Source organism: Zychaea mexicana (genome assembly GCF_025766255.1).
Source record: "Zychaea mexicana strain RSA 1403 chromosome Unknown BDB00scaffold_12, whole genome shotgun sequence".
Taxonomy (NCBI): Eukaryota; Fungi; Mucoromycota; class Mucoromycetes; order Mucorales; family Lichtheimiaceae; genus Zychaea; species Zychaea mexicana.
The window spans coordinates 3,980-28,520 of NW_026516675.1; the positions used below are offsets into that span (position 1 = coordinate 3,980).

The 24,541-nt window shown below is 40.9% G+C and overlaps 5 protein-coding genes across 5 annotated transcripts; 4 read left to right on the forward strand and 1 right to left on the reverse strand.

Annotated features, from left to right (window-relative positions):
- The first annotated feature begins 2,115 nt into the window (after positions 1 to 2,115).
- BDB00DRAFT_71445 (uncharacterized protein) lies at positions 2,116 to 2,876 on the forward strand. Its single transcript, XM_053118175.1, has 3 exons — positions 2,116 to 2,168; positions 2,233 to 2,336; positions 2,399 to 2,876. Exons 1-3 carry the CDS (start codon positions 2,163 to 2,165, stop codon positions 2,625 to 2,627), a joined length of 339 nt encoding a protein of 112 aa, XP_052983006.1. The 5' UTR covers positions 2,116 to 2,162; the 3' UTR covers positions 2,628 to 2,876.
- Positions 2,877 to 11,661: 8,785 nt separating this feature from the next.
- On the reverse strand, positions 11,662 to 12,023 carry BDB00DRAFT_806899 (uncharacterized protein; the record flags this gene model as incomplete). The annotated part of the gene is made up of 1 exon (XM_053122299.1): positions 11,662 to 12,023. A coding segment is annotated over exon 1 (172 nt), but the record flags the coding sequence as incomplete, so codon positions are not given.
- A 2,544-nt stretch (positions 12,024 to 14,567) lies between these two features.
- On the forward strand, positions 14,568 to 14,929 carry BDB00DRAFT_806912 (uncharacterized protein; the record flags this gene model as incomplete). The annotated part of the gene is given in 3 exon segments (XM_053122300.1): positions 14,568 to 14,599; positions 14,619 to 14,848; positions 14,911 to 14,929. Coding segments are annotated over 3 exon segments (281 nt in total), but the record flags the coding sequence as incomplete, so codon positions are not given.
- Positions 14,930 to 15,902: 973 nt separating this feature from the next.
- On the forward strand, positions 15,903 to 16,876 carry BDB00DRAFT_868961 (uncharacterized protein; the record flags this gene model as incomplete). The annotated part of the gene is made up of 4 exons (XM_053126533.1): positions 15,903 to 15,948; positions 16,089 to 16,186; positions 16,241 to 16,509; positions 16,597 to 16,876. The coding sequence occupies 4 exons, from the start codon at positions 15,903 to 15,905 to the stop codon at positions 16,874 to 16,876; spliced, it is 693 nt and encodes a 230-aa protein (XP_052983009.1).
- A 1,120-nt stretch (positions 16,877 to 17,996) lies between these two features.
- Positions 17,997 to 18,302, forward strand: BDB00DRAFT_868962 (uncharacterized protein; the record flags this gene model as incomplete). Its single annotated transcript, XM_053126534.1, has 2 exons — positions 17,997 to 18,016; positions 18,074 to 18,302. 2 exons carry the CDS (start codon positions 17,997 to 17,999, stop codon positions 18,300 to 18,302), a joined length of 249 nt encoding a protein of 82 aa, XP_052983010.1.
- Between the last annotated feature and the right edge of the window lie 6,239 nt (positions 18,303 to 24,541).

Sequence of the window (24,541 nt, forward strand, 5' to 3'; positions counted from 1 at the left end):
CTGCTCTCCATATGCATTGTTAAAATTTACCTTTTTTTTCTTCTCAATCGGATGCGTGATTGAATCCATAAACGTAGCCCACGGCGGGTAAATACCATCAACTAAATAATAGCCTTTGGTGTAGTTGTGGCCATTTACAGAAAAGTTGACGGGCGACGTAACATCAGACGCCAGATCATCGAAGATGGGGGAACGCTGCAAGACATTGATGTCATTCAGCGTACCCGGGAGACCGAAGAACGCGTGCCAGATCCATGTTTCGAAGTCTGCTACAGCCTCAAGGATTACTGTAGCTTTCTTCTCTTTGCCTTGATATTGTCCTTTCCATCCGGCAGGACAGTTCTTCCATTCCCAATGCATGCAGTCCAAGGAACCGAGCATGCCAGGGAATCCGCGTTTTTCCGCCATATCAAGAAGCCGCTTGATATCATCCTCGTTTGGTGAGCGCAGGTATTCGTCACCAAAGATGCGGCTGATTGCCAAGCAGAAGCGCTTTAAGCACTCAAGAGCAGTGCTTGCACCTAGGCGAACATATTCGTCGGTCGCATCGGCAGATACGCCATATGCCAGTTGGCGAATTGCTGCCGTCGCTTTCTGCAGCGGTGTCAATCCAGGCGTATGAGCCGCGTCGTACTTCTGCGGAAAGAAGGCATCTTTCTGCTCCAATTCGCTTACGATCCGTTCGAAAAGCCGACGACTCATGCGAAAACGAGTACGGAACTTGTACTCCGGGTAAACAGGATTGTCGCCAAAATAGTCATTGTATAAACGCCAATGACCTCCAACGCGATCGCGGTTAATGACGAGATGACCAGGAACAGAGCCTTTTCTGGGTTTTCTCACTTGATCGTCGTCTTGGTCATCAGCTGCAAAGATTCTCTGAAGACGCTCAACTCTGCGCTGACGTTGGCGTTCTTCCTCGATGTCTTCATCGAACATTTGTTTTAGGTTGCGAATATTTTGGCTTGACATTGTGAAATGAGTGGTTGAAGTAGAAAGAGCAGAGCAGTAAATTCAATAGCCAGTTTTAGAATAGCGCGACCGTTGGAAAAACCATGCCAATTCTATGGTCCTGCTAGGATAGCGGCGTTCCATTTTAGAAAAATTTTAGAACGACCGTTGGAGATGCTCTTACATCATATATTTTGTTTTCTGATACTCTTGGTTGGACTTAGCATATTTTTTCTGGATACAGTTGTTGGACTTGCAATATGGGACTTGGAATTTCTCTGTGCTTGTGACTGACTAAAAATTCCTCTGACGTAATTTTTCTTGATGAATAGAGCAACTCCAGAGAGCCCCGACGAAGGCTGTCACAACGCTGCGGCGGTTTCGATGGTGAGTGGGCTTGTCTCAGAAGCAAAGGTTCCAATAGCGACGTCGAACAAGTGCATGCCAAAATGGCGAACAATAACTTTGAACAAATCACCGAATGTAAGCTGGAAATGCGTATGGAAGCTGGAATATACATAGTACTGAATGTGTGCTCTAGATTTTGATGCGTATGTCGCGAAAGCAAAAGGCGTCGTGTCTTTGAAATCCTTCATCGAGGAAAATTCAGACATAATTGACAAGTTTTCGCATGGAGAGGATGTTGATGTAAGAAGGTTCTGGAACAGCAAGTTTACGGAGTTAGTTATGGAGAGGGGAATCAAGGTGTGTACGAATATTTTCGTTCTAGTTTTCTTTCGTCAGTGTATTCCGAGTTGCTGAACAGGAAGTTTTAGAACTTCAGAAAGGACCAGCCGGACTGGGATGCGGTGCGCTCACCTTTTAAGGTAATCTATATTTCGTGTGATGTCAAAAAGAATCTCATAGGTTAAGTTGCTATGTTACAGAAACCTCTGCCAAAAAGCCGCAAAAGGGCCTCATCGTCTTCATCAATATCATCAGCTACAGCATCATCATCATCTTCTTCCCCGTCCTCTTTGCCACGACAGTGCGAGAGCAGCAACAGCAATAGCGTGAAATCAAGTACGGAGAGTACCACCAAAAGAGTAAGTACTAAGCAATAAGAGTAATTATATATATGTGCAGGGGTGCCAGTGAGTGGTGAGTGTATATATACGTTCAAAAGTATGTGTACTTAATAAAATTTTCTTCAAATTAGCGGAAGAAGATTACGATTGCGCTGACCGAACACGTCGAGCCTGTAGTACTGCATGAAAGTACTGATAAGGTAATGCGACTGTCAGTAAATTTATGTGATTGATATTAACCAGCTCGTTATAGTGGGTAGTCGGAGAGGTGCCAGTTACAGAAAAGCTTCTTGAGTACCGTGATCTGAGCATCGAGAAAGGCAAAGAAGGAATGTTGGATGCGTACCAGGAGGAAATGTAAGTGTATTATCATCTATGAGGGCTTTAAACATATGACTAATATACTTGATTTCCACTAGGTCAATCAATGGCATCTTCTTGATCGATGGTCTAGAAAGCGTGTATCCAAGCTCATCGCTTGAATATGGTTTTGACGAGCAGACGTGGGAGCTGATGGTGGAAGAGTGCAATGGCCGATATCCTGTTGAAGAGCTATCGGATTCAGTTATCAAAGCATTAAGTCAATTCGAAAAGGTGCAATTTTATATAGAATGTAATCTTGTCGAGAAAAATGCTCTAATTGACTGATGATATATTTTAGGCTGCTCATAAAAATCTTAACTCCTGCAGCGCAATCGCTGACAAAGTCGACTCAACCTTCATCAAAGAATCGCTTATAAACATGTATGTTGCTGATTTTAAAGGTTTCTAATTGCATTTATGAGTACGTACATATCGTTAATTTATACATATAATACCAGAATATCAGCGTATTCTCCAGATGCCTCCAAGATAATCGATGCAAATGAGAGCACGTTTTCAATTGTAGCGGTCTATGGGGTATATGCATTACCAACTGTTTTCATATAAAAACTATCAGTAACAAATTTTTTGTTGGTAACAAAAATTTAAAATAGTAGCAAATTTTTTTTTTTATGGAGGTTGGTCGGCCTCGAAATAAGTAGTTTTATTTGCAGTCCCACGTGTCAATGACAGTGGCGGGCTGTGTGCGAAACAGAGAGAACAGATTGACTAAAAAGATACTTGAGTATGACTATGGCTAAGAGCGATATAATGTGTGGTAAAATGTGAAGGTAGAGATAGGGGGTGTTGTAGCTATGATATGTTTTTTGTGTTTGTTTTTTTTTTTTTTTTTTTTTTTTTTTTTTTTTTTTTTTTTTGTTTTTAGGGTGGGGGTATAGTATAGAAGAAAAGATTAAAAGATTTCTGAAAGAGATAGAGGTCGAAAGCGGATTAACAGAGAAGAGACCCGAGAGGCGACCATGGATGGTACAAATGGCTCATCATGAAAGATAAAACGCCAATAGGCTGCCCAGATTGCTTGTAAAATGCAGGCAATAGTAGTTGATATGGTGATAGGACGTGTAGGTGGTTCGTCTGGTAACGTGAGTTGACAGAGTAGTGGAAGGATCGAGGCTGGGTTAGGATCCGAGTACTGAAGGCGACCCCAAACTAGTTGCCACACTTGATATTTGTGGGGGCATTCGAATAGGAAATGGGGCGTGGTATCAATGTTGGATCGGCACAGGCGACAGTCCGGGGATGGAGCATGCGAGATATTGAAGCTATGAAGGCGTGAAGATGTTGGTAATGTCCCATGGATAGTGCGGAACCAGACGTTGCGGGCAGTGTGTTCCATGGGCCATGACCAAAATTTGGACCATTGTCGAGCGGTAATGCCAGTGACACTATGCGTTGGTGGTGAGCATGTACGGCGATATCGTTTTGTCTGCCATATGGGCAATGTGGTGTGCAATCGGAGAGAAAGCGGTGTTGCATCAATTGCGCCAAGACATCCAGAGTGGCTGTTGCCTGAAAATGCTGGCGGGAGACAGAGCCGTGCAAAGCCATTGATCATAAAGATTCTTCCTTGAGCGAGATCGTTGAAAAAGCGATTAGTGAGGATCCTCCGGATAATACCATCTGCGGCTGATCGACGGCGGAGATAGCCAAGTGAAGCATCAAAGACAAAGAGGTCAGATACTTTCATTGTTTTGAAACCCGGGCGATGGAGGCGGGTGTTAGCCGCTGTTGGTGCCCAAATGGCGTTAAGCGGTATCTGGAGAACTGATGCGGCTGAGAGGTTAGATGATAACCAGTCGATTGGAAGTTGGTCAATAGCTCGATACAGCAGATAGCCGACAGTGCCCGAATCCCTTGCATCTGGACCACGTAAACTGGGAAAAACCAGAGTAAAGCGGGGGTCGATTGAGGCACCAGACGAGACCACAAGGTGGTGCCAGAGGCAGGTGGTGAGATATGTTGCTGTAGTTGAGTCTTGGTCAAAGAGCGGTTCCAACCATCGCAGTTGTAAAGCTGACTGTTGGAGCAGAGGATTCAAAATGCCCACCCCGCCATGGCTGCGCGGCTGGCAAAGGTTCTCGAAGCTGATACGAGGGAACATGCGCGTCATGAGGAATTGGCCACATATTGAGCGTAATTTCCTGAAGAAGGATGAAGGCGCAGCACCGACGAGTCGTAGTACGTGCCATAGCTTCGATAATATCAATGAGTTTAGTACTGTAGCGCGGCCGCGAATAGATAGTTGGCGTTGCGAGTGTAGCTGGCAGGCCGACCGTATCTTGACCAATATCTGCTCTAGAAACGTGTGTAGTTGATGTTGGGATGATGCTAGTGGGTAGCCGAGGTAAATTACCGGGTTGTCATCAGCACGAGTGTGGCATGGAGGATAGCCCGCCCTATCGAGGATAGGAGCCCAATCTGGAAGCGGCCTACCACAGAGCGATATGGCTTGAGTTTTGTGAGCGTTCATCCGTGCGTTTGATGCGGCCTGATAATGGTGTAAATGGAGGCGCAGACGTTCCAAATCTTGAGGTGAAGCGAGGAATACGAACACATCATCTGCGTACGCGAGGACTTTGAGTGGTGCTGGTGGCAAAAGAGTGGTGATTGTTTGACTAGATGCTGGTTGAAAGCCATGAAAAGACGTATCATGTATAATGCGGCGGAGGAGTGGTTCGAGAGCAAGATTAAAAAGGATAGGCGACATAGGATCCCCCTGCCGGAGACCACGTCCTTGGATGAAAGGATCCGTCACATGCCCATTGATGTTGAGATGTATGCGGGTCGAGAAAAACAGAGTACAGATGGAGTTGATGACCCTCTCGGGAAAACCAAAACGAACCATGACTTGGCGAAGATACGTTGGGTTAACGCGGTCATAGGCCTTCTCGGCATCTAATTGTAAAGCGATATGATTGCTAGCTGGATCGTTGCGCGCTTGTTCCATTGCCAGTTTCACCAACATACCATTGTTGGCTATGAACCGGCCTGGCAAGAATCCAGTTTGAAATTCATTGATGAGTGGATCAGCCGCTTGAATAAGGCGCGAGTTCAATAGCCGAGTGAATATTTTAGCGTCCGTATTGATCAAAGATATAGGCCTCCAATTGCGTAAGGTCGTCAAATCGCCCTTTTTAGGAAGCAGGGTTACTGCAGTGTCATTCCAAGATGCGGGGAACACTGCATCCTGTAGGGCAGCATTGTACACGGAGCGAGCAAGCTCCTGGTAGTCCGGGTGCTGAAAAACCAAGTACCAGATTGCATATGGAAGGCCATCGAGGCCAGGGCTACTTTTACTTGGTGCCCGTCTGGCGCCACTGATAAGATCCTCAGCGGAAAATGCAGCAGTGAGCAATTCACAGGCAGATTCCGTGATAGTGCAGGCTGTGGGAAGCTCATCCAAAAGGTAGGCCATCGAGTCTTGATCCACTGGGTCGGCAGTATATAAATCCTGATAGAACGCCCGGGCTGCTGCTTGTAAAGAGGTTGGTGTTGTTGCCAAATTATTAGTGTGGGGTTGTTGCAGTGCTAGGATCAGGCGCTGTGTCTGACGAGTGGTGGCAGTACGTTTTAAGTAGCCAGCCGATACTTCCCCTTGTTCTCTCCACCGTACGTTAGCACGAAGTGCAGCTGTGTCAACCATCTCTTGCTGGATGATTTCGATTTGTCGCTCTACTCGAGGCAAGTGCATTTCCAGTATTGCAGGGGGCGGATTTGCACGGAGGAGGCGGTTGCGCTTAGTTTGTAAGGCCTTGAGTTGCTGGTCCCGCCAGTCAGCACGTTGGCGTCCAAACTGTTGCATGAAACGCTTCAATTCATCCTTCAGGCAGTCCCATTGTTCTTGGATTGTACCATTGGCCTGTAGGTTAGGGCGCAGTCGTGATAGCAGCCGTGCTAGGTCTTGTCGAAACTCTTTGATACGGGTGAAGTTGGGGTTACCGCGCCAGTACCCTTTACCGCGAGGGCTTTTACCAAGATCAATAAAGGCAGTCAACAAGCTGTGATCGGACCAGGCTCTACATAGTTTTTGCACGTCAGCACGTGTAATATGAGGGCGTAGGGAATATGTAGCATATATGTAGTCGAGGGTGGAATGATACAGATCCCCATGGCGGTAGGTGGGTAGTGGTGATGTCGCATCTGTATCCGTTATGCAGTCAAGAAAATTGTTTTGAATAACTGCGCGCCAAGCCGCAGGCACTCGGTTATGATGATCGGCTCGGTGACTGTTGTAGTTGAAATCGCCGGCAATGATAAGTCGGTCAAGATAGTTAGAGTCAGGGTTGTTGAAAATAGGTGATGCGAGTAGTTGGTCGTAGAAGGTGTGTCGCTCACGGATTGATGATGTGGCTGGTGCATAAATGACGAGAAAATAGAATGGTGTAAAAGTGCTGGAAACGGATTGGACATGAGCAAAAATGATCCGCTCCGTATTATCCGCCAGGTCGATATGGATCTTGGTGATGGTGATGTCAGGTGATAATGAAAGGAGGCCGCAGCGACTAGTCCAAAGGCTAACTGCTGGTCTGAATTGAAAGTCGAATGAATTTACAATGTCTTCTGAAGAAGCATTGGTTTCTTGTAGTGATAGTAGTTGTGGTTGTTGTTGACGCAGGTACCGAATAAGTGAGGACCGTGCGTCAGGGTTATGAGTTTTGCGTAGGCTATTACAATTTAAAGAGCACAATTTGAGGATCTGATGGGATGTCATGATGATAATTAATTTTGATACGTATTTTTGCGGGTCATCTTCTTTTTGTTGGATGATGACCCGGCTTACTGCGTATAGCTTTTTCGGTCGGCTTGACTAATCTGCCACTTCTTGTATAAGTCTCAAGGGCTTGTTTGTTCGCAGGCACTGTCTCGATCTCGGGGAAGCGTAGACGCAATATCATAGCTGCCAATTTTTGTTCCTCTTCGGGTAAGCCCGCGAGATGTTCTCTGTCGTTATCCGTGAGGGGATAGCTGGTGTGCCACACTGGAGTGATTTGTGTTTCTTGTGCGAGCTGGAGCATGTGCTGGAAACTGTTAGGCGTAGTTTGCTTTTCGGTGAAGACTGAGTGGAGCGCCGCGGCAACCGTCTCGGCAGTGGCAGCAGGTCGTTCGGTGGACACGTCATTCGCCTCTAATTCATCCACAATTGCCATGTCCTCATCGTCTGTGTCGGTGCTGGCGACGGGGGCTGTCGATTCGTTGTCGTCAGAGGCGGTCGAATCGTTGTCATCGGAGGCGGTCGATCCGTAGTCGTCATGGTCGGTTCGATGTTGTTGCTCGTTTGGTTGTTGCTCGTTTGTTGGTGAGGTTTCACGAGCTGGTGTCTCTTCCACATGTTGTGCGACATTGGAACTATGCTCAGTTACCCCTGCTGAGGCTGGAGAGGACAGACCCGCATTGCCAGAGTTACGAATACGGCGTCGCTTGGTGCCTGCATTACTTTTGTTTCCTTGGACATGGTCGCTGGCGTTTGGGCAATTCACAGAGATGTGTCCGACTTTACCACATGTCCAGCAGGTGCGATAGTTGCGCGGGTTGGAAGGGCAAATACGAACGTGGTGGTCGGGTTTGTGACACCGGGCACAGTGTAACGGCATGGCAGCCCAAGTTGCGTAGAAATAGTCGTCGGTGGTAAGCCAAGAAATTACGTGTGACATTGCGCTAAATGGTTGTGCGCCTTCGATTGTTTGCCGATCAAGAACTGCAAATCCATTGCCCATGAAAAGGCCTGAGGAGGCATCGCGGTAATTACCACAGTCTAACACTCGACCGTAAATGCTCATGCTATTAGTGATGCCTTCAAGTAGTTTGCTAGGGTTCATGAAGGGCAACTTGGACAGACGCACCTTAGTGACTTTGGCCTCGGAGGATAGGGCCAAACAAGGTTTGATAATGACCCCATTCTTGAAGGTAATTCCAGTGGAAATCGTATTATGGATGTCCTCCTCGTTCTCAAAGTATAGCTCTGCCAAAACACGAGGACCCTCTCGAACAGGTTGACCACCGCAGTTGGATGGGAACGTACGGGCGAGAAGTGTCATCAGTTTGCCTAGTGGTTCAGTGCGGCTACTCAGATCGAAGAAGACACTCTTTGCTGAAGCAGGGGAGCCGCCTACTCGATATACGTTGGAGTAGATTACACGCGTTGTCTTTTGGGCGTCAGTTTCATCAGGGGTAACGATCGTGTCGTGTTCTTGTCGCATCAAGGATTGACGATGCTTTTGAGCGACTCGCGCATAGGTGAGACGAGGCACTGGGAGCGGTTGATGTTGTGAGGAGGTGGGCGGTTGAGTGCCAGAGCCATTGTCTGGCTGGTCGTGATCAATAGCGGAAAGAGCCATGAATAGTAGCAAATTGAATTTTATCTTTAATAAAAAAATAACCTCTATGAAATCTAATTTATAGTTAAAAGAAAATAAAAAAGTTATAACTTATTTATAAATTGTAATATCCTTTAATTTAATAACTTTAAAAAAGATTTATTTAAATAAAGATATATTTTTTTTTAATTTGTAACTTTTAATGAAATTTGTAACTTTTAAATATTTTTGTAACTTTTATAAAGATAAAAATTTCTTAAAGTAGCGGAACGGTAGTGAGTACCTCCTCCTTTAGGCTAGACCTTTAGGTCGACGCCTAACTTGACAGAATAAAGAAATATCATAATTTTGTTATTTATAACAAAAATTATAGATATTGATTATTCTCCTATAATGATTTCAGAATATATAAATGATTTAAATGTGATGCATCATATTTTTTATGAAAAATTAAATAATTTTATCAATGAATAAAATAAATCATAATTTATCTGATATATTTAATCAAAAAGAATTATTAAAAGCATATATTAAAAAACATAGTCTAGGTATATTATAAAAAACATTATATAATATTATATAAAACATTTATGGAAGAATATTATTAAAGCATAGAAAAAAAGGATTACCTAAACTTATTTTTATAGGTTTTCTTTTTTTTTGATTTTTTTTTCAATTTTTATAGGTAGCTTTTTAATTTCTATATCTTTACTATTATTTAATACTGTCCGTTTTTTAGGAATATGTAATTTACTATGTTTGCAATAAAGAAAATCTTTTTTAGTACCTTCAGGTATATTAGTTTTAATCTTATGGGAACAGAATCTACCCTTATGTTTTCCTTTTTTGAACTTATGCATTATTCATACTAAGGTATAGAAAATAATCTGACAAAAATGTTTCTTTTGAATTTTTTATTAATTTTTTTTCGTTTTCTAAGAAATGATCAAATTCAGATTCCATAAAAATATTTATTTCTTCACATAGATTTTTTTGAATTTGAATATGGTTAAGTGGGAGATAATCATTAAGTGCAACCATTATTAAACCTTTAGATGATTTTATTTTTATTTAAAAATAAAATTCAATTTTATAAATAATTTAAATCTTTGGATGATTTTGTTTTTATTTAAAAATAAAATTCAATTTTATAATTAATTTAAATTTTTGTTACCAATAAAAAATTTGTTACCAATAGTTTTTATACAAAAACAGTTGGTAATGCATATGCGCCAAGTCAAGAAGCGATTGCTGGATCCAGTATTGTTGTGCTTGAACGTCAGGGTCAAAGAAGCCAAAAGAAGTGATTGCCTTCCAAATGCATTTGACATATTCGTCCTCTTTGGTGTCGTCGTTCTCTTCCAGTGGTTGTAACGCCATTTCACACTGCTCAAAGATTTCTTGAACAGAATCGTCCAACGAAGGGAAAACATCCCCTCCTACTGTTTCTATTTCTGCAAGCTCTTGCTTTGTTAGTAAGTCTTGCCAGCAATCATCCTTGGGATCGATTATGAATAAGTGGACGGTACTGTACATTATTCACATTTGCAAACCATTGTAAGTATTTAATGTGGTGGGTAGTAAAAAATTTGGATGTCAAAATCTTTAGACTTACTGCTCATAATCGCACTCCATTCCATATTGAAACATAATATCTTCCAGGTAGACTTTGGCACCGTCTTCCTTGGTGCGCAGCAACCACTTTTTCTCTTCTTCCATGCCTTCGTAATCTTTTTTGAAGCGGTCTTTTGCTTCGGCCGTCAATTCCCACGAGCTACTTTTCGATGTCTGTGTTGATGTCGTGGGTCTGCTTCTTTTCGACGAGCACTGTTCCTTTTTTTTGTTCTGTATCTGTGTTTTGATGTCGTCCCAGTCGATATTTTTCTATTTTAAATAAATCAGTAAGAGGTTGCATTTGATAAGTTTCGTGTCACTCGCATCTACTATGTTGTCGACGTTCAACTGCTTTGCTACAATTTGATATCGCTTAATCCAGATACGCTTAATATCTGCGCGCAAATCAGTGTTTGCAGCTACTTCATTACAGCGTGTGTAGAGAAAATCTCGCAAAGAGGGTTCCTTTTCCGAGGCCATGCAGATTTTGACATATGTTTCGATTGCTAAGTGCACAGAGTAGGATTAGTAGAGATTTTATTTGGAAACTGTTTCAACATACATTGCTGCGCTTTAAGTTCGCAATCAGTGCTAGTAGATGTTGCCATAGGAATAATGGTTGCCTTGAAAACGAAAGTATCCTTATTATGAGGTTTCTGTAAAGGTGGATTGGAAGGGCAGGAAACCGAATCTGAAAAATCGGGCAGGTCTATTTGCACACCCCCTCATGCACACCCCCAGTCACACCCAGGTAGGATTTCCGTTACACACACCCCGCTGACATTTCTTTCATGCACACCCCCTCACACCCTTTTGACTGAAAAGAATTGGCAGTATGCATAAAGAAAATTGATACAGGATTCGTCCATTAGTCTAAGTATAAGGTGTTGGCAAAAAGAATAAAAAAAGAGAAAGTGGCAGGGAAAGTAAGAAAGGTAGCGAAAAAGTAAGAGGATCAAGTGTCAAGTAGCTGATTAATTATTTCGGTTACAGGTGGTTAAGTCTTCGCCCTCAAAATCAAATACGTGAATGGGATGCACTTCTTCGTTATTGGGAATCGTGAAATCGGGAAACGGTCGAATAGACCGCTCAAATGAATCTTCAAAAAGGGGATACCAAGGATCATTGTGATTGCTTTTGTGTGGTTCACGACCCTCAGGCAATATTTCAGGCCACTGGATAGCTGCGTCGTTTTTGGTCATAACGAGTATGAAGTGGTTTCCAATAAGCTGGAGGACGATCGGGTCGGTGCTCTTGGCGTGTACTGGGTTGGTTGTTAAAGGGAAGAAAATGTGCGATTGTGCGCCATCTATAACAATTGGCGTTTCGAACGTATCAGCGGCAATTTGACTGCATTCAGGCGAGATGAACCATTCACTTGAATATGGATCGAGTACTTTTAGTAAACGACCCTTGTCGTAGTATTAGTAAAGCGTATTGGCGTTGGAGAGGTACTGATCGAGCATCTTGGTCTTGACATCGATGTATCGCTCCTCTGTGTTATACAGCTCAACAGCTAAGGCCCGAAAGCCACAGTTACCATCTGGCATGGGATTATGCACCAATTCAACAGCTGATGGAGGGATCCATTTGCAAACAAGGTTGAGGTTGGGTACAAAGCGAATTTTTGGAGGAGGAGGGATGGTAAGTGCCATGTTGTTTGCTTCATTTGTTGTTGTTGGCTCCATCTTTCCATTCCTATAGATATTAAGAATTTAAATAAAGAATTGGCTATACATCTTAATGCATAAAACTTTACTATATTGCTGCAGCATCACAACCAATGCCGGTGTTTGCTTTCTTTCGGCTTTGAGAGTCTTGATGCTCTAAAGCGATCAGCTCACGCTTGTTGCTGCTGCTTTGTGGTTTTTGGGTGCTTTTGGGGATTGATTTTGGCTGCTGAAGCTGCTCAACGTCGATGAACATACCATCATTGATAGATTTTAGGTGCGCGAGGAGAGTTTGCACGTTGTTGATTATCTGGAAAGCGGTGTACAAGATTGTTGAGGCGTGTGAGCTCTCCTTCGATTTGCGATTCCAGGCTTGGGGCTGTAAATGAACCAGTCATCGCCAAAATGTTGCTATTGCTATTGCTTGTTGTGTTTGGTTTTCCTAATAACAACAAAAATCAGCTACTGTACGTTATAAATATAACAGCTTTTACATAACAGCCATGACTACCTTGAGATGCCGTTTTCTCAGGATAAAGGTGCCAGCGTCTGGGAATTAAGCTTAATGGGATTTCACCCTATGGTGGAAGCACATGGCAGCACGGAATATCATAATGATACTTGATTGCACATTGGCAGTGATCAGTCTTTAACGGATTATTGACTGTTAGCTCGTCACGGATGGCATAGAAAGCGAACTTGGAAGTTTTACGTTCCAAAGCTGCCAAACGCTGCTTTTGCTGTGGTGGGATATGCGAGTTTCCGCCAAAACGTTCCTTGTCGATCTGGCGCTTCCAATTCAAGTTCTAATATAAGGAAGAAAGCATGTAAGAGCCGCGTCACTAACGGATCAATATAATTACTATAAGAGATAAACCTTCAATCGATAAAACTCGTCAGTTTGCGTAAAGGCAGTTAGGAGATTGCCACTTGAGGACATAATTGCCTTTTCATGTTAGCATGCGTCCCTTCGACTCTATTTGTGCTGTCATTTCCGAAATGCTTTACATAAGTGAGACGATTGCCTACCCACTTGTCTTTTGAAGCAAGCTTTCTGTATACCGAAAAAACATGTTGAAGTCCAAGTATCATGTGGTCAAAAAATCCGTGCTTATTCAATTTTACACACCTTTGCCAATAGTCCATGACAACGTCGGGTCTTTTTGCTATTTGAGCAGCCTCCTCATACATCTTCATTGCCTTTTCTTCGAGCTTCTCGTTCGAAATCGTGGATCGCATATCGTTGAACTTGTCTTGATACTCACTAGCCATTAAAAAATTGATAGCTTTCTTCAGTTCCTCGTAATGGTCCTTGACATCAAAAAGCTTGCGTAGGTTGACCCTGAAGTTGCGTCGTATAAGGATCTTGCATAGGATCTTCTTCGCTGTTGGAAAAACGCGGTCAAGAGCACCGGTCAAAGCAGATTCGCTGTCTGTTACAAACACACCAGGGGACGAAACCTGATCAAGTGGCCAAACGACAGTTTGAAGGTTGCGAATCACCCAATCGTAGCTGTCGTTGTTTTCCTCTGATACCCAGCAGCCAGCAATGCAGAAAGTCATCAATTGGGGATATCCGATATTGCCATTCCAACAATGTTGATAAATGGCAACCGGTGCTTGTTTGTCTTGTAAGTGGCGTCCAAGGTAACAACTTCCGGGAATTGGCGAGCGAGTGCGATTGCCGATCTGTGCGCAAAGAAGAGAGACTGCAAAAAGCGTTTGTCGCCTTCTTGTTTTGCTTTCCATTGGACTTCGTACTCGTCTTCTTGAAGCTTTTTGATTAGCTGGAACATTGCATGATCTGGGTCGTTGTTGAAGATGCGCTGACGAAGATTGGTGATGTCCTTAGGATGAGCAATCTTGTTCTTGCTGGCAAGATACGACAATACAGCTTTGTTGGTTGCATGCGCCTGTACCATCTTCATAACTAGGGATCCGCACGGTTCGGTTCGGTTCGGTTCTTGAAGGGAACCGAACCGAACCGTCTAAAGCGAGAACCGAACCGACTAGAACCGACGAGAACCGTAGAACCGAAGAATCGAACCGAAGAACCGAACCCATCATATATATAAAAAAGGCAAGAATCGGTATCTTTAAATGAAAGCTGATGTGTGTGTTCAGATGTCGCGGTATACTTGAATACTGCAGTAAAAAAGAATAGTTTATTATTGTACATTGAACAGCGATCTCAAAATGAATAAGAGAAACAGAATGTAAACATTCTTATACGATGTGGGTCATTGCATGGTTAAAAGATTAAAGCACAGTTTTTACAAAAAAAAGTGGAGCTTATAGTACTTACTTAGAGCGACTTAGTATTACTAGTACAATATGTTATCGTAACATTGGAGGAATTGAACCACAACCGGCAGTACATACAGCTGCTGTGTCTCTACGTGTGTATAGTGTATAGTGTCTCATAAAAGGCAAAGGGTGAATGGGTAAGATAATTCTGTTATGAGCCCCAGAATGCGCAATCTCAAACGGAATGCACAAACTTGATAAAACTGATCGAGAAGCCATGATAAATCTAGTAAAGTAGTACGTCATGGAGAAAAATGCATTGTGGGTAGCAAAGTAGAGGAACAAGTAATGATGTGTGTCATGGGCGGAGAAAGCAAGCTGCCGTCAGAAGAAGTGTTTTTTTATTTTTTTCTCTTCTCTTCTTTACTATTTTTCACTCCCTTCTGCTTTTGCAGGTTTTGTTAAGGTTTTCAATAAAGTATGGCTTGCAAATACACTACTTCGTGGTCTTTTCGGAATAACATTGTTCGTAACTTCCATTATAGCCTACTTTATACTAATTACCAAAATCGCTGATTGCAATCTTCTGCCTCTCGGTTCTTCGGTTCTATGTATACAGAACCGGTTCGGTTCCGGTTCGGTTCTTGGTAGGAACCGAACCGTATTTTCTCGGTTTCGGTTCGGTTCGGTTCCGGTTCTACGGTTCTGATACGGATCCCTATTCATAACGACCTCCTCATCGTGATCGAGTTTACGGAGCATAGGGTACGACGAAAGCTCGTTTGCCAACTCATGGTTATGACCGCCATCATAGAAAGAGACTATGTGCCATTGGTTGCTGGTCTGGTTCAAAGGACGAAGGATCATTTCGAATTTGCAACCAAACCGCTGAGAGTCCCTTTGACGAGTGTCGATCTTTTTACCCTTGGATGATGCAATGGCCGTGCCCTCGTCATCTACAATAACCATTTGTCTTGTCGTGGTCTTCTGCTCTTCACATACGCCCTTGTTGACTGGCTCACCATAATGCTTGCAAGCAATCTGGAGCTTCCTCTTATTTCCCGTCTTATTACTTCTAATAGTACGCAACGAGACACCATTTTCTTTGCCCCATACATAGCAGGCAGTCTTTGCGGCATCGAATCCATCCCATGTAGTGCTAAGTTCTTCTAGAATTGAGGTCATTGTTTTTGACATTGCATATAAATGAGCAGTAATGAGGTAGGTAGAAATTTTAATAAATAAAAGCGCGTTTGTATCACATCAAATGTTCCTGGATTTTTACATAATAAAACTGTCCGTCCTATGTATACTCATATACAATGATGATAGGTAAAGAGGTGTTTCATATATATTTCTATCTAAGCATATACTTTATGCTGGATCATTTCTTTATTGCAAGTTCGCATAGCTTCAGGAATAAGCTGCATTACTGTAACTTTAATAAAGGATGTGCATGACCAAAATATTTTGCACAATTTTCAGTCAAAAGGGTGTGAGGGGGTGTGCACGAAAGAAATGTCAGCGGGGTGTGTGTAACGGAAATCCTACCTGGGTGTGACTGGGGGTGTGCATGAGGGGGTGTGCAAATAGACCTGCCCGATTTTTCAGATTCGGTTTCCTGCCCTTCCAATCCACCTTTACAGAAACCTCATAATAAGGATACTTTCGTTTTCAAGGCAACCATTATTCCCATGGCAACATCTACTAGCACTGATTGCGAACTTAAAGCGCAGCAATGTATGTTGAAACAGTTTCCAAATAAAATCTTTACTAATCGTACTCTGTGCACTTAGCAATCGAAACATATGTCAAAATCTGCATGGCCTCGGAAAAGGAACCCTCTTTGTGAGATTTTCTCTACACACGCTGTAATGAAGTAGCTGCAAACACTGATTTGCGCGCAGATATTAAGCGTATCTGGATTAAGCGATATCAAATTGTAGCGAAGCAGTTGAACGTCGACAACATAGTAGATGTGAGTGACACGAAACTTATCAAATGCAACCTCTTACTGATTTATTTAAAATAGAAAAATATCGACTGGGACGACATCAAAACACAGATACAGAACAAAAAAAAGGAACAGTACTCGTCGAAAAGAAGCAGACCTACGACATCAACACAGACATCGAAAAGTAGCTCGTGGGAATTGACGGCCGAAGCAAAAGACCGCTTCAAAAAAGATTACGAAGGCATGGAAGAAGAGAAAAAGTGGTTGCTGCGCACCAAGGAAGACGGTGCCAAAGTCTACCTGGAAGATATTATGTTTCAATACGGAATGGAGTGCGATTATGAGTAGTAAGTCTAAAGATTTTGACATCCAAATTTTTTACTACCCACCACATTAAACTCTTACAATGGTTTGCAAATGTGAATAATGTACAGTACTGTCCACTCATTCATAATCGATCCCAAGGATGATTGCTGGCAAGACTTGCTAACAAAGCAAGAGCTTGCAGAAATAGAAACAGTAGGAGGGGATGTTTTCCCTTCGTTGGACGATTCTGTTCAAGAAATCTTTGAGCAGTGTGAAATGGCGTTACAACCACTGGAAGAGAACGATGACACCAAAGAGGACGAATATGTCAAATGCATTTGGAAGGCAATCACTTCTTTTGGCTTCTTTGACCCTGACGTTCAAGCACAACAATACTGGATCCAGTAATCGCTTCTTGACTTGGCGCATATGCATTACCAACTGTTTTTGTATAAAAACTATTGGTAACAAATTTTTTGTTAGTAAATTTTCCTTTTTATGTCCAACAATACTTTCTATTTCATATGATGCAGTTGCACGCTGTTTACCTTTTATATTTCTTCTTCTTTTCCTAGTACGTTCATTAAAATTAGGAATATCATTATCATTTTCACTATTTTTTAATTCATCTGATTCACTATCATTATCTATAACCATTGTATTATTTGATACTGTCATATTTAATAAATCATTTTGTAGTTGTACCATTCTATCAAGTTTATCTTTATTTTGTTTATTACTACTAACAACTATATCAATTAATTTTTTTCAATAGGAAAATCAAAATCATGACTATGCCATAATTTATGGTGAGGTAAAACAGGTATATTAAATAATTCAACGAATTTTGTAATATTCTTTAATAAACAAGCTACTTGAAATTGGAGGTTATAAAATTTAATATTATCTATTTTTACAATTGATTTATTATTATTAAATCGATAAAATTTATTGCCAATTTCAGAAAACTGATTTTCAATTTTACTTCTAAAGCTTCCAAATGTATTATTAAAATGTTCTTCAGTAATAGTTAGATTTTCATTTATATTTTTACGTATTGGATAAACAAAGTTATCATTGTTAAAATCATATCCAAAATAAATGATCATATGATCATTTTATTTTACCAATGAAATTTTTAATTTCATTTTTTTATTGGTCAAATATTAAAATATAAATTAAGAAATAAATTTTATTTATTTCTACTAGTAGAAATGGGATTAACCCATTTCTTTTTTAAAACTTTTAGAAAATATAAAAAACCAATAATTAATTATTGGATTTTTTAATTGTTTTGAAATAATGTACCAAAAAAATATTTGTGGTTACACAAATACCTTGGCATTAATTATTTCTAGAAGTAATAGATAAATAATTTTGTAAACATTTATGTTTACTAACAATTATATTTCTTTTTATTTAAACATTGAAAAACAATTATTTTTTAATAAAAATAATTATGTTTTTGTAACCAACAAGGTAATGTAGTACCCACTATCCTGTCGTGCTCCCATTTACAAAGGGGACCATGAAGACCAACAAAAAAGGGTAAGCACAGGAAAGAAAATGTATAAAAGTAATTCTACTGATATTCTCATTGCAAAGAACCGATGGACAAGCCCAAGGTTCAGCCGACTTGCGATTTTCTGATCTGTCAATAAATTTCGCATACAGTGGTTTACGCGAACAGGGCTTGTTGATCACGGAAATCAAACCACCTCACAAGATAAGGACTGGAAGCAGACCAGATCTGGTGAAGCTCGCCAACGAGATGAAGGCGTCGATCGACAAGATGGTGGAGGATGGCTGTGATGACAAAGATATAGGCAACTAGTTGTTAAAGATAGTACTCAGTTGAATTGATAGAATCCATTATATCTTATCAACTAAATATAATTAAAAAAATCAAAAAAACTGAATTTTTTTCTAATAAAAAAACAAGATGGATAAAAAATTTGATGATAATATTAATCATGAAGTTAATGAAATTATTATAAATGAATGGCAATTTTTGAATAATAATTGGCCTATTATGCATAATAAATATAAGCATAGAACAGAGATTAAAGATGTAGACTTTATTGATGATATTAAAATAGAACTAAAAAATAAAATTGGTTATGTGGCAGTATTTTTTTTCCTTACTATGCTGTATGGTGTTTGTGAATATCCTGGACCATATAGTGAATTAGAAAAAGGATTAGTAATATTATATCATTTAGTATGTGGTGAAACAGGTCAATATATGAATAGATATATGAAATATTCTTCCTTTTATGCTATATATCAAAAGTTTTGGATAGATAATTATAAAGTTTTAAATAAAAAAGTTGATGAATTTTTATCCAAAATGTTTTCATCTCCAAAATTAAGAATTTATAGTGCATTAAAAAGAAATCCTAAACAATTTAAACATGTGACACTGATTATAGATGGACATGATTCTAAAATCAACTATGTTAATACAAATATTAAAAGGGAAAAATTATATTCCTACAAGCTAAAAAAACCTGGATGTAGAACTCAAATTATTTGTGATATAAATGAAATGATTTTGTGGGTATCTAAAAGTGAATTTTGTAGTGAAAGTTCTGATGGTAATATGTTTTTAAATATGAAGTTATATAATAAATTGTATATTACAGATTGTTTAGCTATGGATGGAGGTTATCCATTATTTTTAAATCAATTTTATCAAATTTCAGAAGAAAAAGGAAAGTCATACTCAGATGATAATTTTATTTATCCTATTAGAAAAGATATTGGAGTTGATTTAACTTATCATGAAACACATTATAATGATATTTTTGGAAGTTTTACATCTATTATCGAAAATGAATTTTCAGTATTGGGTAGTAAATTTAATAGGTTTAATAATAATCATAAGGCTACAAAAATGCATGATATAAAGCATTATAATTTACAATTTAAAGTAGCTTGCTTATTTAAAAATTTACATAAATTTGTAGATGACTTTGGTATTAATATTCAATCTCATCATAAATTATGGGAAACAAAAGGTTTTAATTTCTCTATTGAAGGAAAAATGATAGATATTGTTATATCAAATGAAATTAAAGTTAAAGAAAAAACCAAACGAATTGAAGAACTACAACAAAAATTACTATCAATAGAATTAAATGATGATATTGATATTATAATTAGTGAAAATGAAATGGATGTTGATAATAATAGTTCTGATTCTGAATTAGATGTTCCAAAGGAATATAATAGAAATAAAAGAAAAAGAAATAAAGGTAAAAATAAAGTTACTGATATAAATAAATTTAGAAATAATGATAAAAAGGTATATGAAATTGAATGCATTGTTGGTCATAAAGTTATTGATAATGAATATCAGTTTTTGATTAAATGGAAAGATTATTCTGACAATGATAATAGTTGGATTTCTATTAATGAATTTAATCAAAAAGATATGTTAAAAAAGTATGCTAATCAAAACCAATTAGTTATTACTTTAAATTAATTTGACACTCTACCCTATATAACAAAATAATAAGGAGTTATCTTCGGGGATTGGCTTGGGTCACAAAACTGAGTCACCAGCCAAATTGTGACCTTACACACAATAATCGCATTGTAGAAAAAATTTGAGTACCCGCTAGGTCACCGCTATGAATCATTTATGACACATCTTGCATATGCCTTTGACATGACACACATCCTTAGACTCAACGAGCGTAGCAGTAACAATGCAATAACACGTACATTGACTCATTCTCAATTAGATTAGCATCAGTGTTTTCTTTGCTATCACAAATGATATAAATAAAAGACCATTTACTATTCTCAAAAATGTTGCCTTTATTTAGTTGCAATATATTTCCAACTTTTCAAGCTCTACACTTTTTTCTAACACATCTTTGTCAATTATGTCTCTCAACACCACTGCCAGCTCCTCTACGTATCAGGCCTCGCAAATGGCTATGCGTGAATCTATGAATGAAACGCACCATGAAGCACTTGAAGCACGCCCAGCCAACACGAAGAAAACCTATGTCAACAAGCAAACGGAATACCGTCAATGGTGCGATAGAATGATGCCGCATTTGCCTGCAGAAACTCGTTATATTGTTTATGGCGACAAGCTCCATTTGTTTCTCAAAGAAGAGGTATGTACAATAATTATGAAATGTGCGACTTCAAAATCATAGTTTTGCTGTACTGCTTCTTAGCTTATACAATCTCAATTAACAGGTCATGAACCGTGATGCTCGTCGCAAGGGCAAAGGATCGACCCAGCTCAAGAAAATCAAAGCTTCCACTTTCATGAGCTACGTTGCCGCCATCGTCGATTTATATCAGCAACAAGTTCGTTCGTTTGCCAATAGTCATCCTCATCCACGTAGCGCTGTCAAGGAACTTATCGACCTCGTCCAAATCCGCGAAGAAAGCCAACGACGTGAAAATTACGACGAACGTGCACTTGGAACATTGATCGATGGATATACAACCACCGATCAGATTGCCGACGTTGTCGATTACTACATGGCCAAGAACGAAGGGTCTCACTTGCGCAATGCTCTCGCATTTTTGCTTTCTCACTATTGTTTGTTGCGAAGCGAGTCAGCACGGAAGGCTACCTTACCCGATATGCACAGTGTCGAATTGGAGCGTGAAGGCCCGTCCGAATGCCATTCCCTCATGATGATTATCAAGCAAGGAAAGACAAACAAGCACGGTCGTCTGGAACTTGTCGCCTGCATCCGGAACACTCGCGTCGAGATATGCCCCTTCATGGCTCTTTCTTTTTATTTTTTCTGGCGTTGGCATGTCGAAAACGAACCATTCCCCGTCTTCACTCATAACCAAGATTGGTATGATATCCGCTTGCTCAAGAGCACCTCTCCTTCCGCCACCAACACCACCGAAATCTCATATCAGCAGCAACTTCGAGCGATCGACGAGGCGTTTGCCAAATGTAACATTGTCTCCTCTAAGAAGACACATGCCGCCCGTGGATCCTCATGCAAGATGGCAGATTTGGATGGTGCCGACGAGGCGCAGATAAGAAGATTAGGCAGATGGAACAACACTACGATGAATGGTGCTTACTTGACAAGTCTTCCTCGTGAAGTCATGCGCGTCTTGGCCGGCTTTCCTGCTCAACAGGGTCACTTCTTTCTGCCTCGTGCTGCCGTTAACCCTCCTCAAGAATTATGCAAAAAGATTTTTCCTCGTGTCGAATACTGGCTGGAAACAATTCGACCTGATCAAGTGGCTGCCGCCGGGTTTCTGCGTCTCTTAGGTGTTCTGCGCGTTACGTTTCTTCAAGACGCTGTGCTTATGCAAGAAAAGTATCCGCATCATCCAATTTTTCTCAATCATATATTCAGAGAGCCGTTATACATCCAGTTCAAAGAGTAAGTATTGATTTTAAAAAATGCACAAGATGATCATCAATATGGTACTTATTGTTGTTACTATTTTGACTATTAGAGATCTTCAACGATCCATCCAAGAAGATGCCACCCCTCAAGATCTGCTCTTGCAACGTGCCGTACCTCACCTTGAGCAACGCATGAGCACGATGAACAATGAAATGGTTTCGCGGTTAGATGCAATGCAAATGCAGATGGAAAATATGACGAAGAACCTTTCTGACCTCGTATCCGGCCGTGCGACGGTAAACCTAAGCATCAATTGGCCATCATCATCATCAGCAGCAGCAGCACCAATGCCAACACAGCAGCACCATCCAGAGCAGCAGCCAACAACAGCAACAGTTACATCCATCCCGAGTTCAGCACCTTCCGAATCATTGGGTCTTGATGCAACGAGTGAGCCACCGTTTTACATGATGAGCCGGGGAATCAAGACCGTCACTGACCTTTGGGCAGAGTGGTCGGTTGGGCTTGCTGGAGGCTATGCAGTGAAAACACTGGAACAACGTTGGGGTGCAAAATGGAGAAACGGCGATCGCAAGTTCTTCAGTCGCAGAATCAAGATCATTAAGGAGGTCGAGCGATTTGCCTCTGCCAAAGGGATTTCGGAAACGACAGCAGCAGCAATGGGTGAAGAAAGGCGCAATGCTCTTGGACTTAGCTTAAACGAGCTTAACAAACAGGCGACAACGATTTTCCAAAATATTTAGGTGTTTATGATAGCTCTTTTCTCCCTTTGCTACTTGTTCAGCAGACCCACTTAAACTATTTACTTGAAATAAATGAAACATATTTTGTTTGTTGTAAAATATCTTTCCGTCATATGTTTTAGATTTACTGTTGTAATGGCGAAATCGCAAGTATAATATAGATGAATTTGAAAATGGAACACATGACAATGACAGGTAGTAGCATAGCAACGGTGTCAGAAACAAAAGGACAGAGAGTAATATTATTATTTTGTGACCCGCACGGCAATAACTCCAGTTATTTCTCATGTAGATGGCAGAAAACAAGTGTTATTTCTTGCGGGTCCCAAATTTTGCTGGTGACCTGCTGTGACATGTCGGGAGATTGAGGTTGTATAATACTGTATAGATGCCTACTGTTAGCAATCTCCAAGCCCAGCGACAACGGCGCATGGCGCAGCGTGAAAATGATGCCCAACAGCAGAACAGTATCCTAGATCGGCAGCAGCAACAACAACAGCATAACGCGCTCTTGGATACTGTCTGTAATTTGCAGGCCGAGAACCAGGCACTGCATGAAAAGGTCGATAGAATTGGCCAAACAGTTGCCAATATGGCATATCGTACTGCCACAGTTGGTAGTAGGGCCCTCGGTGAAGGTCAAGGTGGTGGCGTTGGCGTTGGCCGTCAAGCTGAAGCGCGTGGTCGTCGTGTTCCACTTGTGTCTGTAAGTGCCATACTAGAGAACAGAGAGACAATTGTAAAAAAAAGAAAGTGGTGAATATTAGAACAGTGATGATTGCTAAGAAAGAATTCTATTATTACAATAAATGTGTTGAAGGATTGTATACGTACACAGAATGAGCGACTGGGCGACACTGGTCTCAGGCTCGACCTCCCCTTCACAAACCAGGCCAACAAGGATGCCGTGAAGCGCCTTGTCGACTACATCGAAGGCCAAGGCTGCTTCAACTTGGACAAGAAGCAGATCAAAAAAATGGTCTACACCGATTTTGATAATTTAAGGACGAAGGGGAACGAGTCGCCTGAGACGAAAGCGCGCAAAAAAGTGATGAGAAGACGCTATTAGCGCAGACATAGCGTAAGTAAAGTAATAGGAGGTTTTGTAAGAGTATTGTCTTAACATCTGAAACAGAAATTAGTACGACGACTCAATGTTTTCCAGCAACATGCGATCGAACTGGAGGAACAGTACCCCAGTGGAAAGTCGTTGCTCTAGGACGGATGTATGTCGGAAGAGGAGACTGACAACGAAAGCAGTATCACTAGTGTCCTGCGCAGTGGCAAGCGTGTCTCGGTCTTCATGCCCGAATGGCGTAGTAAGCGGGTAATTACTTTCTCAAAGTAGATTTCTTTACGCGTGAATCTTGACAGAGATGTTGTTTGTAGGCAAACGTCTTTCTGAAAAGACTTGACGATTTCAGACTGGCTGTGGACGTTGACTCGCAGCCAAACGTGCTTGAACGATCAGTAGCACGAAAGGCAGTTACCTTGCGCTCGGCTGTGCACGAGCAGCTGCAAGACTGGATGTTTGCTTAAAGTAAATAAAGCAGTTGCCGGCTGATGCTGTGTAGGTTAGGGGTGGGCAAAAAAACGTCTGTATAAGATGCGTGTGTGAGTGTGCTATTTATTTGGTGGGGGGAGGAAGAAGCAAGAGGCCGCTCGTGTTGAGTAGTTGGTAGGGGGAGAAAGAAATAAGAGAAAGATAGTTTTGAGAAGGGGGAGGAGAAGTAATTGCTTCTCTTTGTTTTACGCCAACATCTTTTTAGGCAACGGAATAACGACTGTTCTACCACTTGTGTGCGTTTGATCGCCGTATTTTACAACTGCCACTTGACTATACAGACGATGAATGGGCACGATGCAGTGCATGTCCTCAGCAAGGAAGTGGCTACGCCATGTCTCCAGATATTCACCCACGAACAACGACTCATTACTGCTGTAAATGCTATGCCAGC

Bases quoted from the DNA above. Each gene is read 5' to 3' on its own strand.
- BDB00DRAFT_71445 (XM_053118175.1), top strand. The intron at 2,337-2,398 runs GTAAGTGTATTA...GATTTCCACTAG, and splicing joins GATGCGTACCAGGAGGAAAT to GTCAATCAATGGCATCTTCT.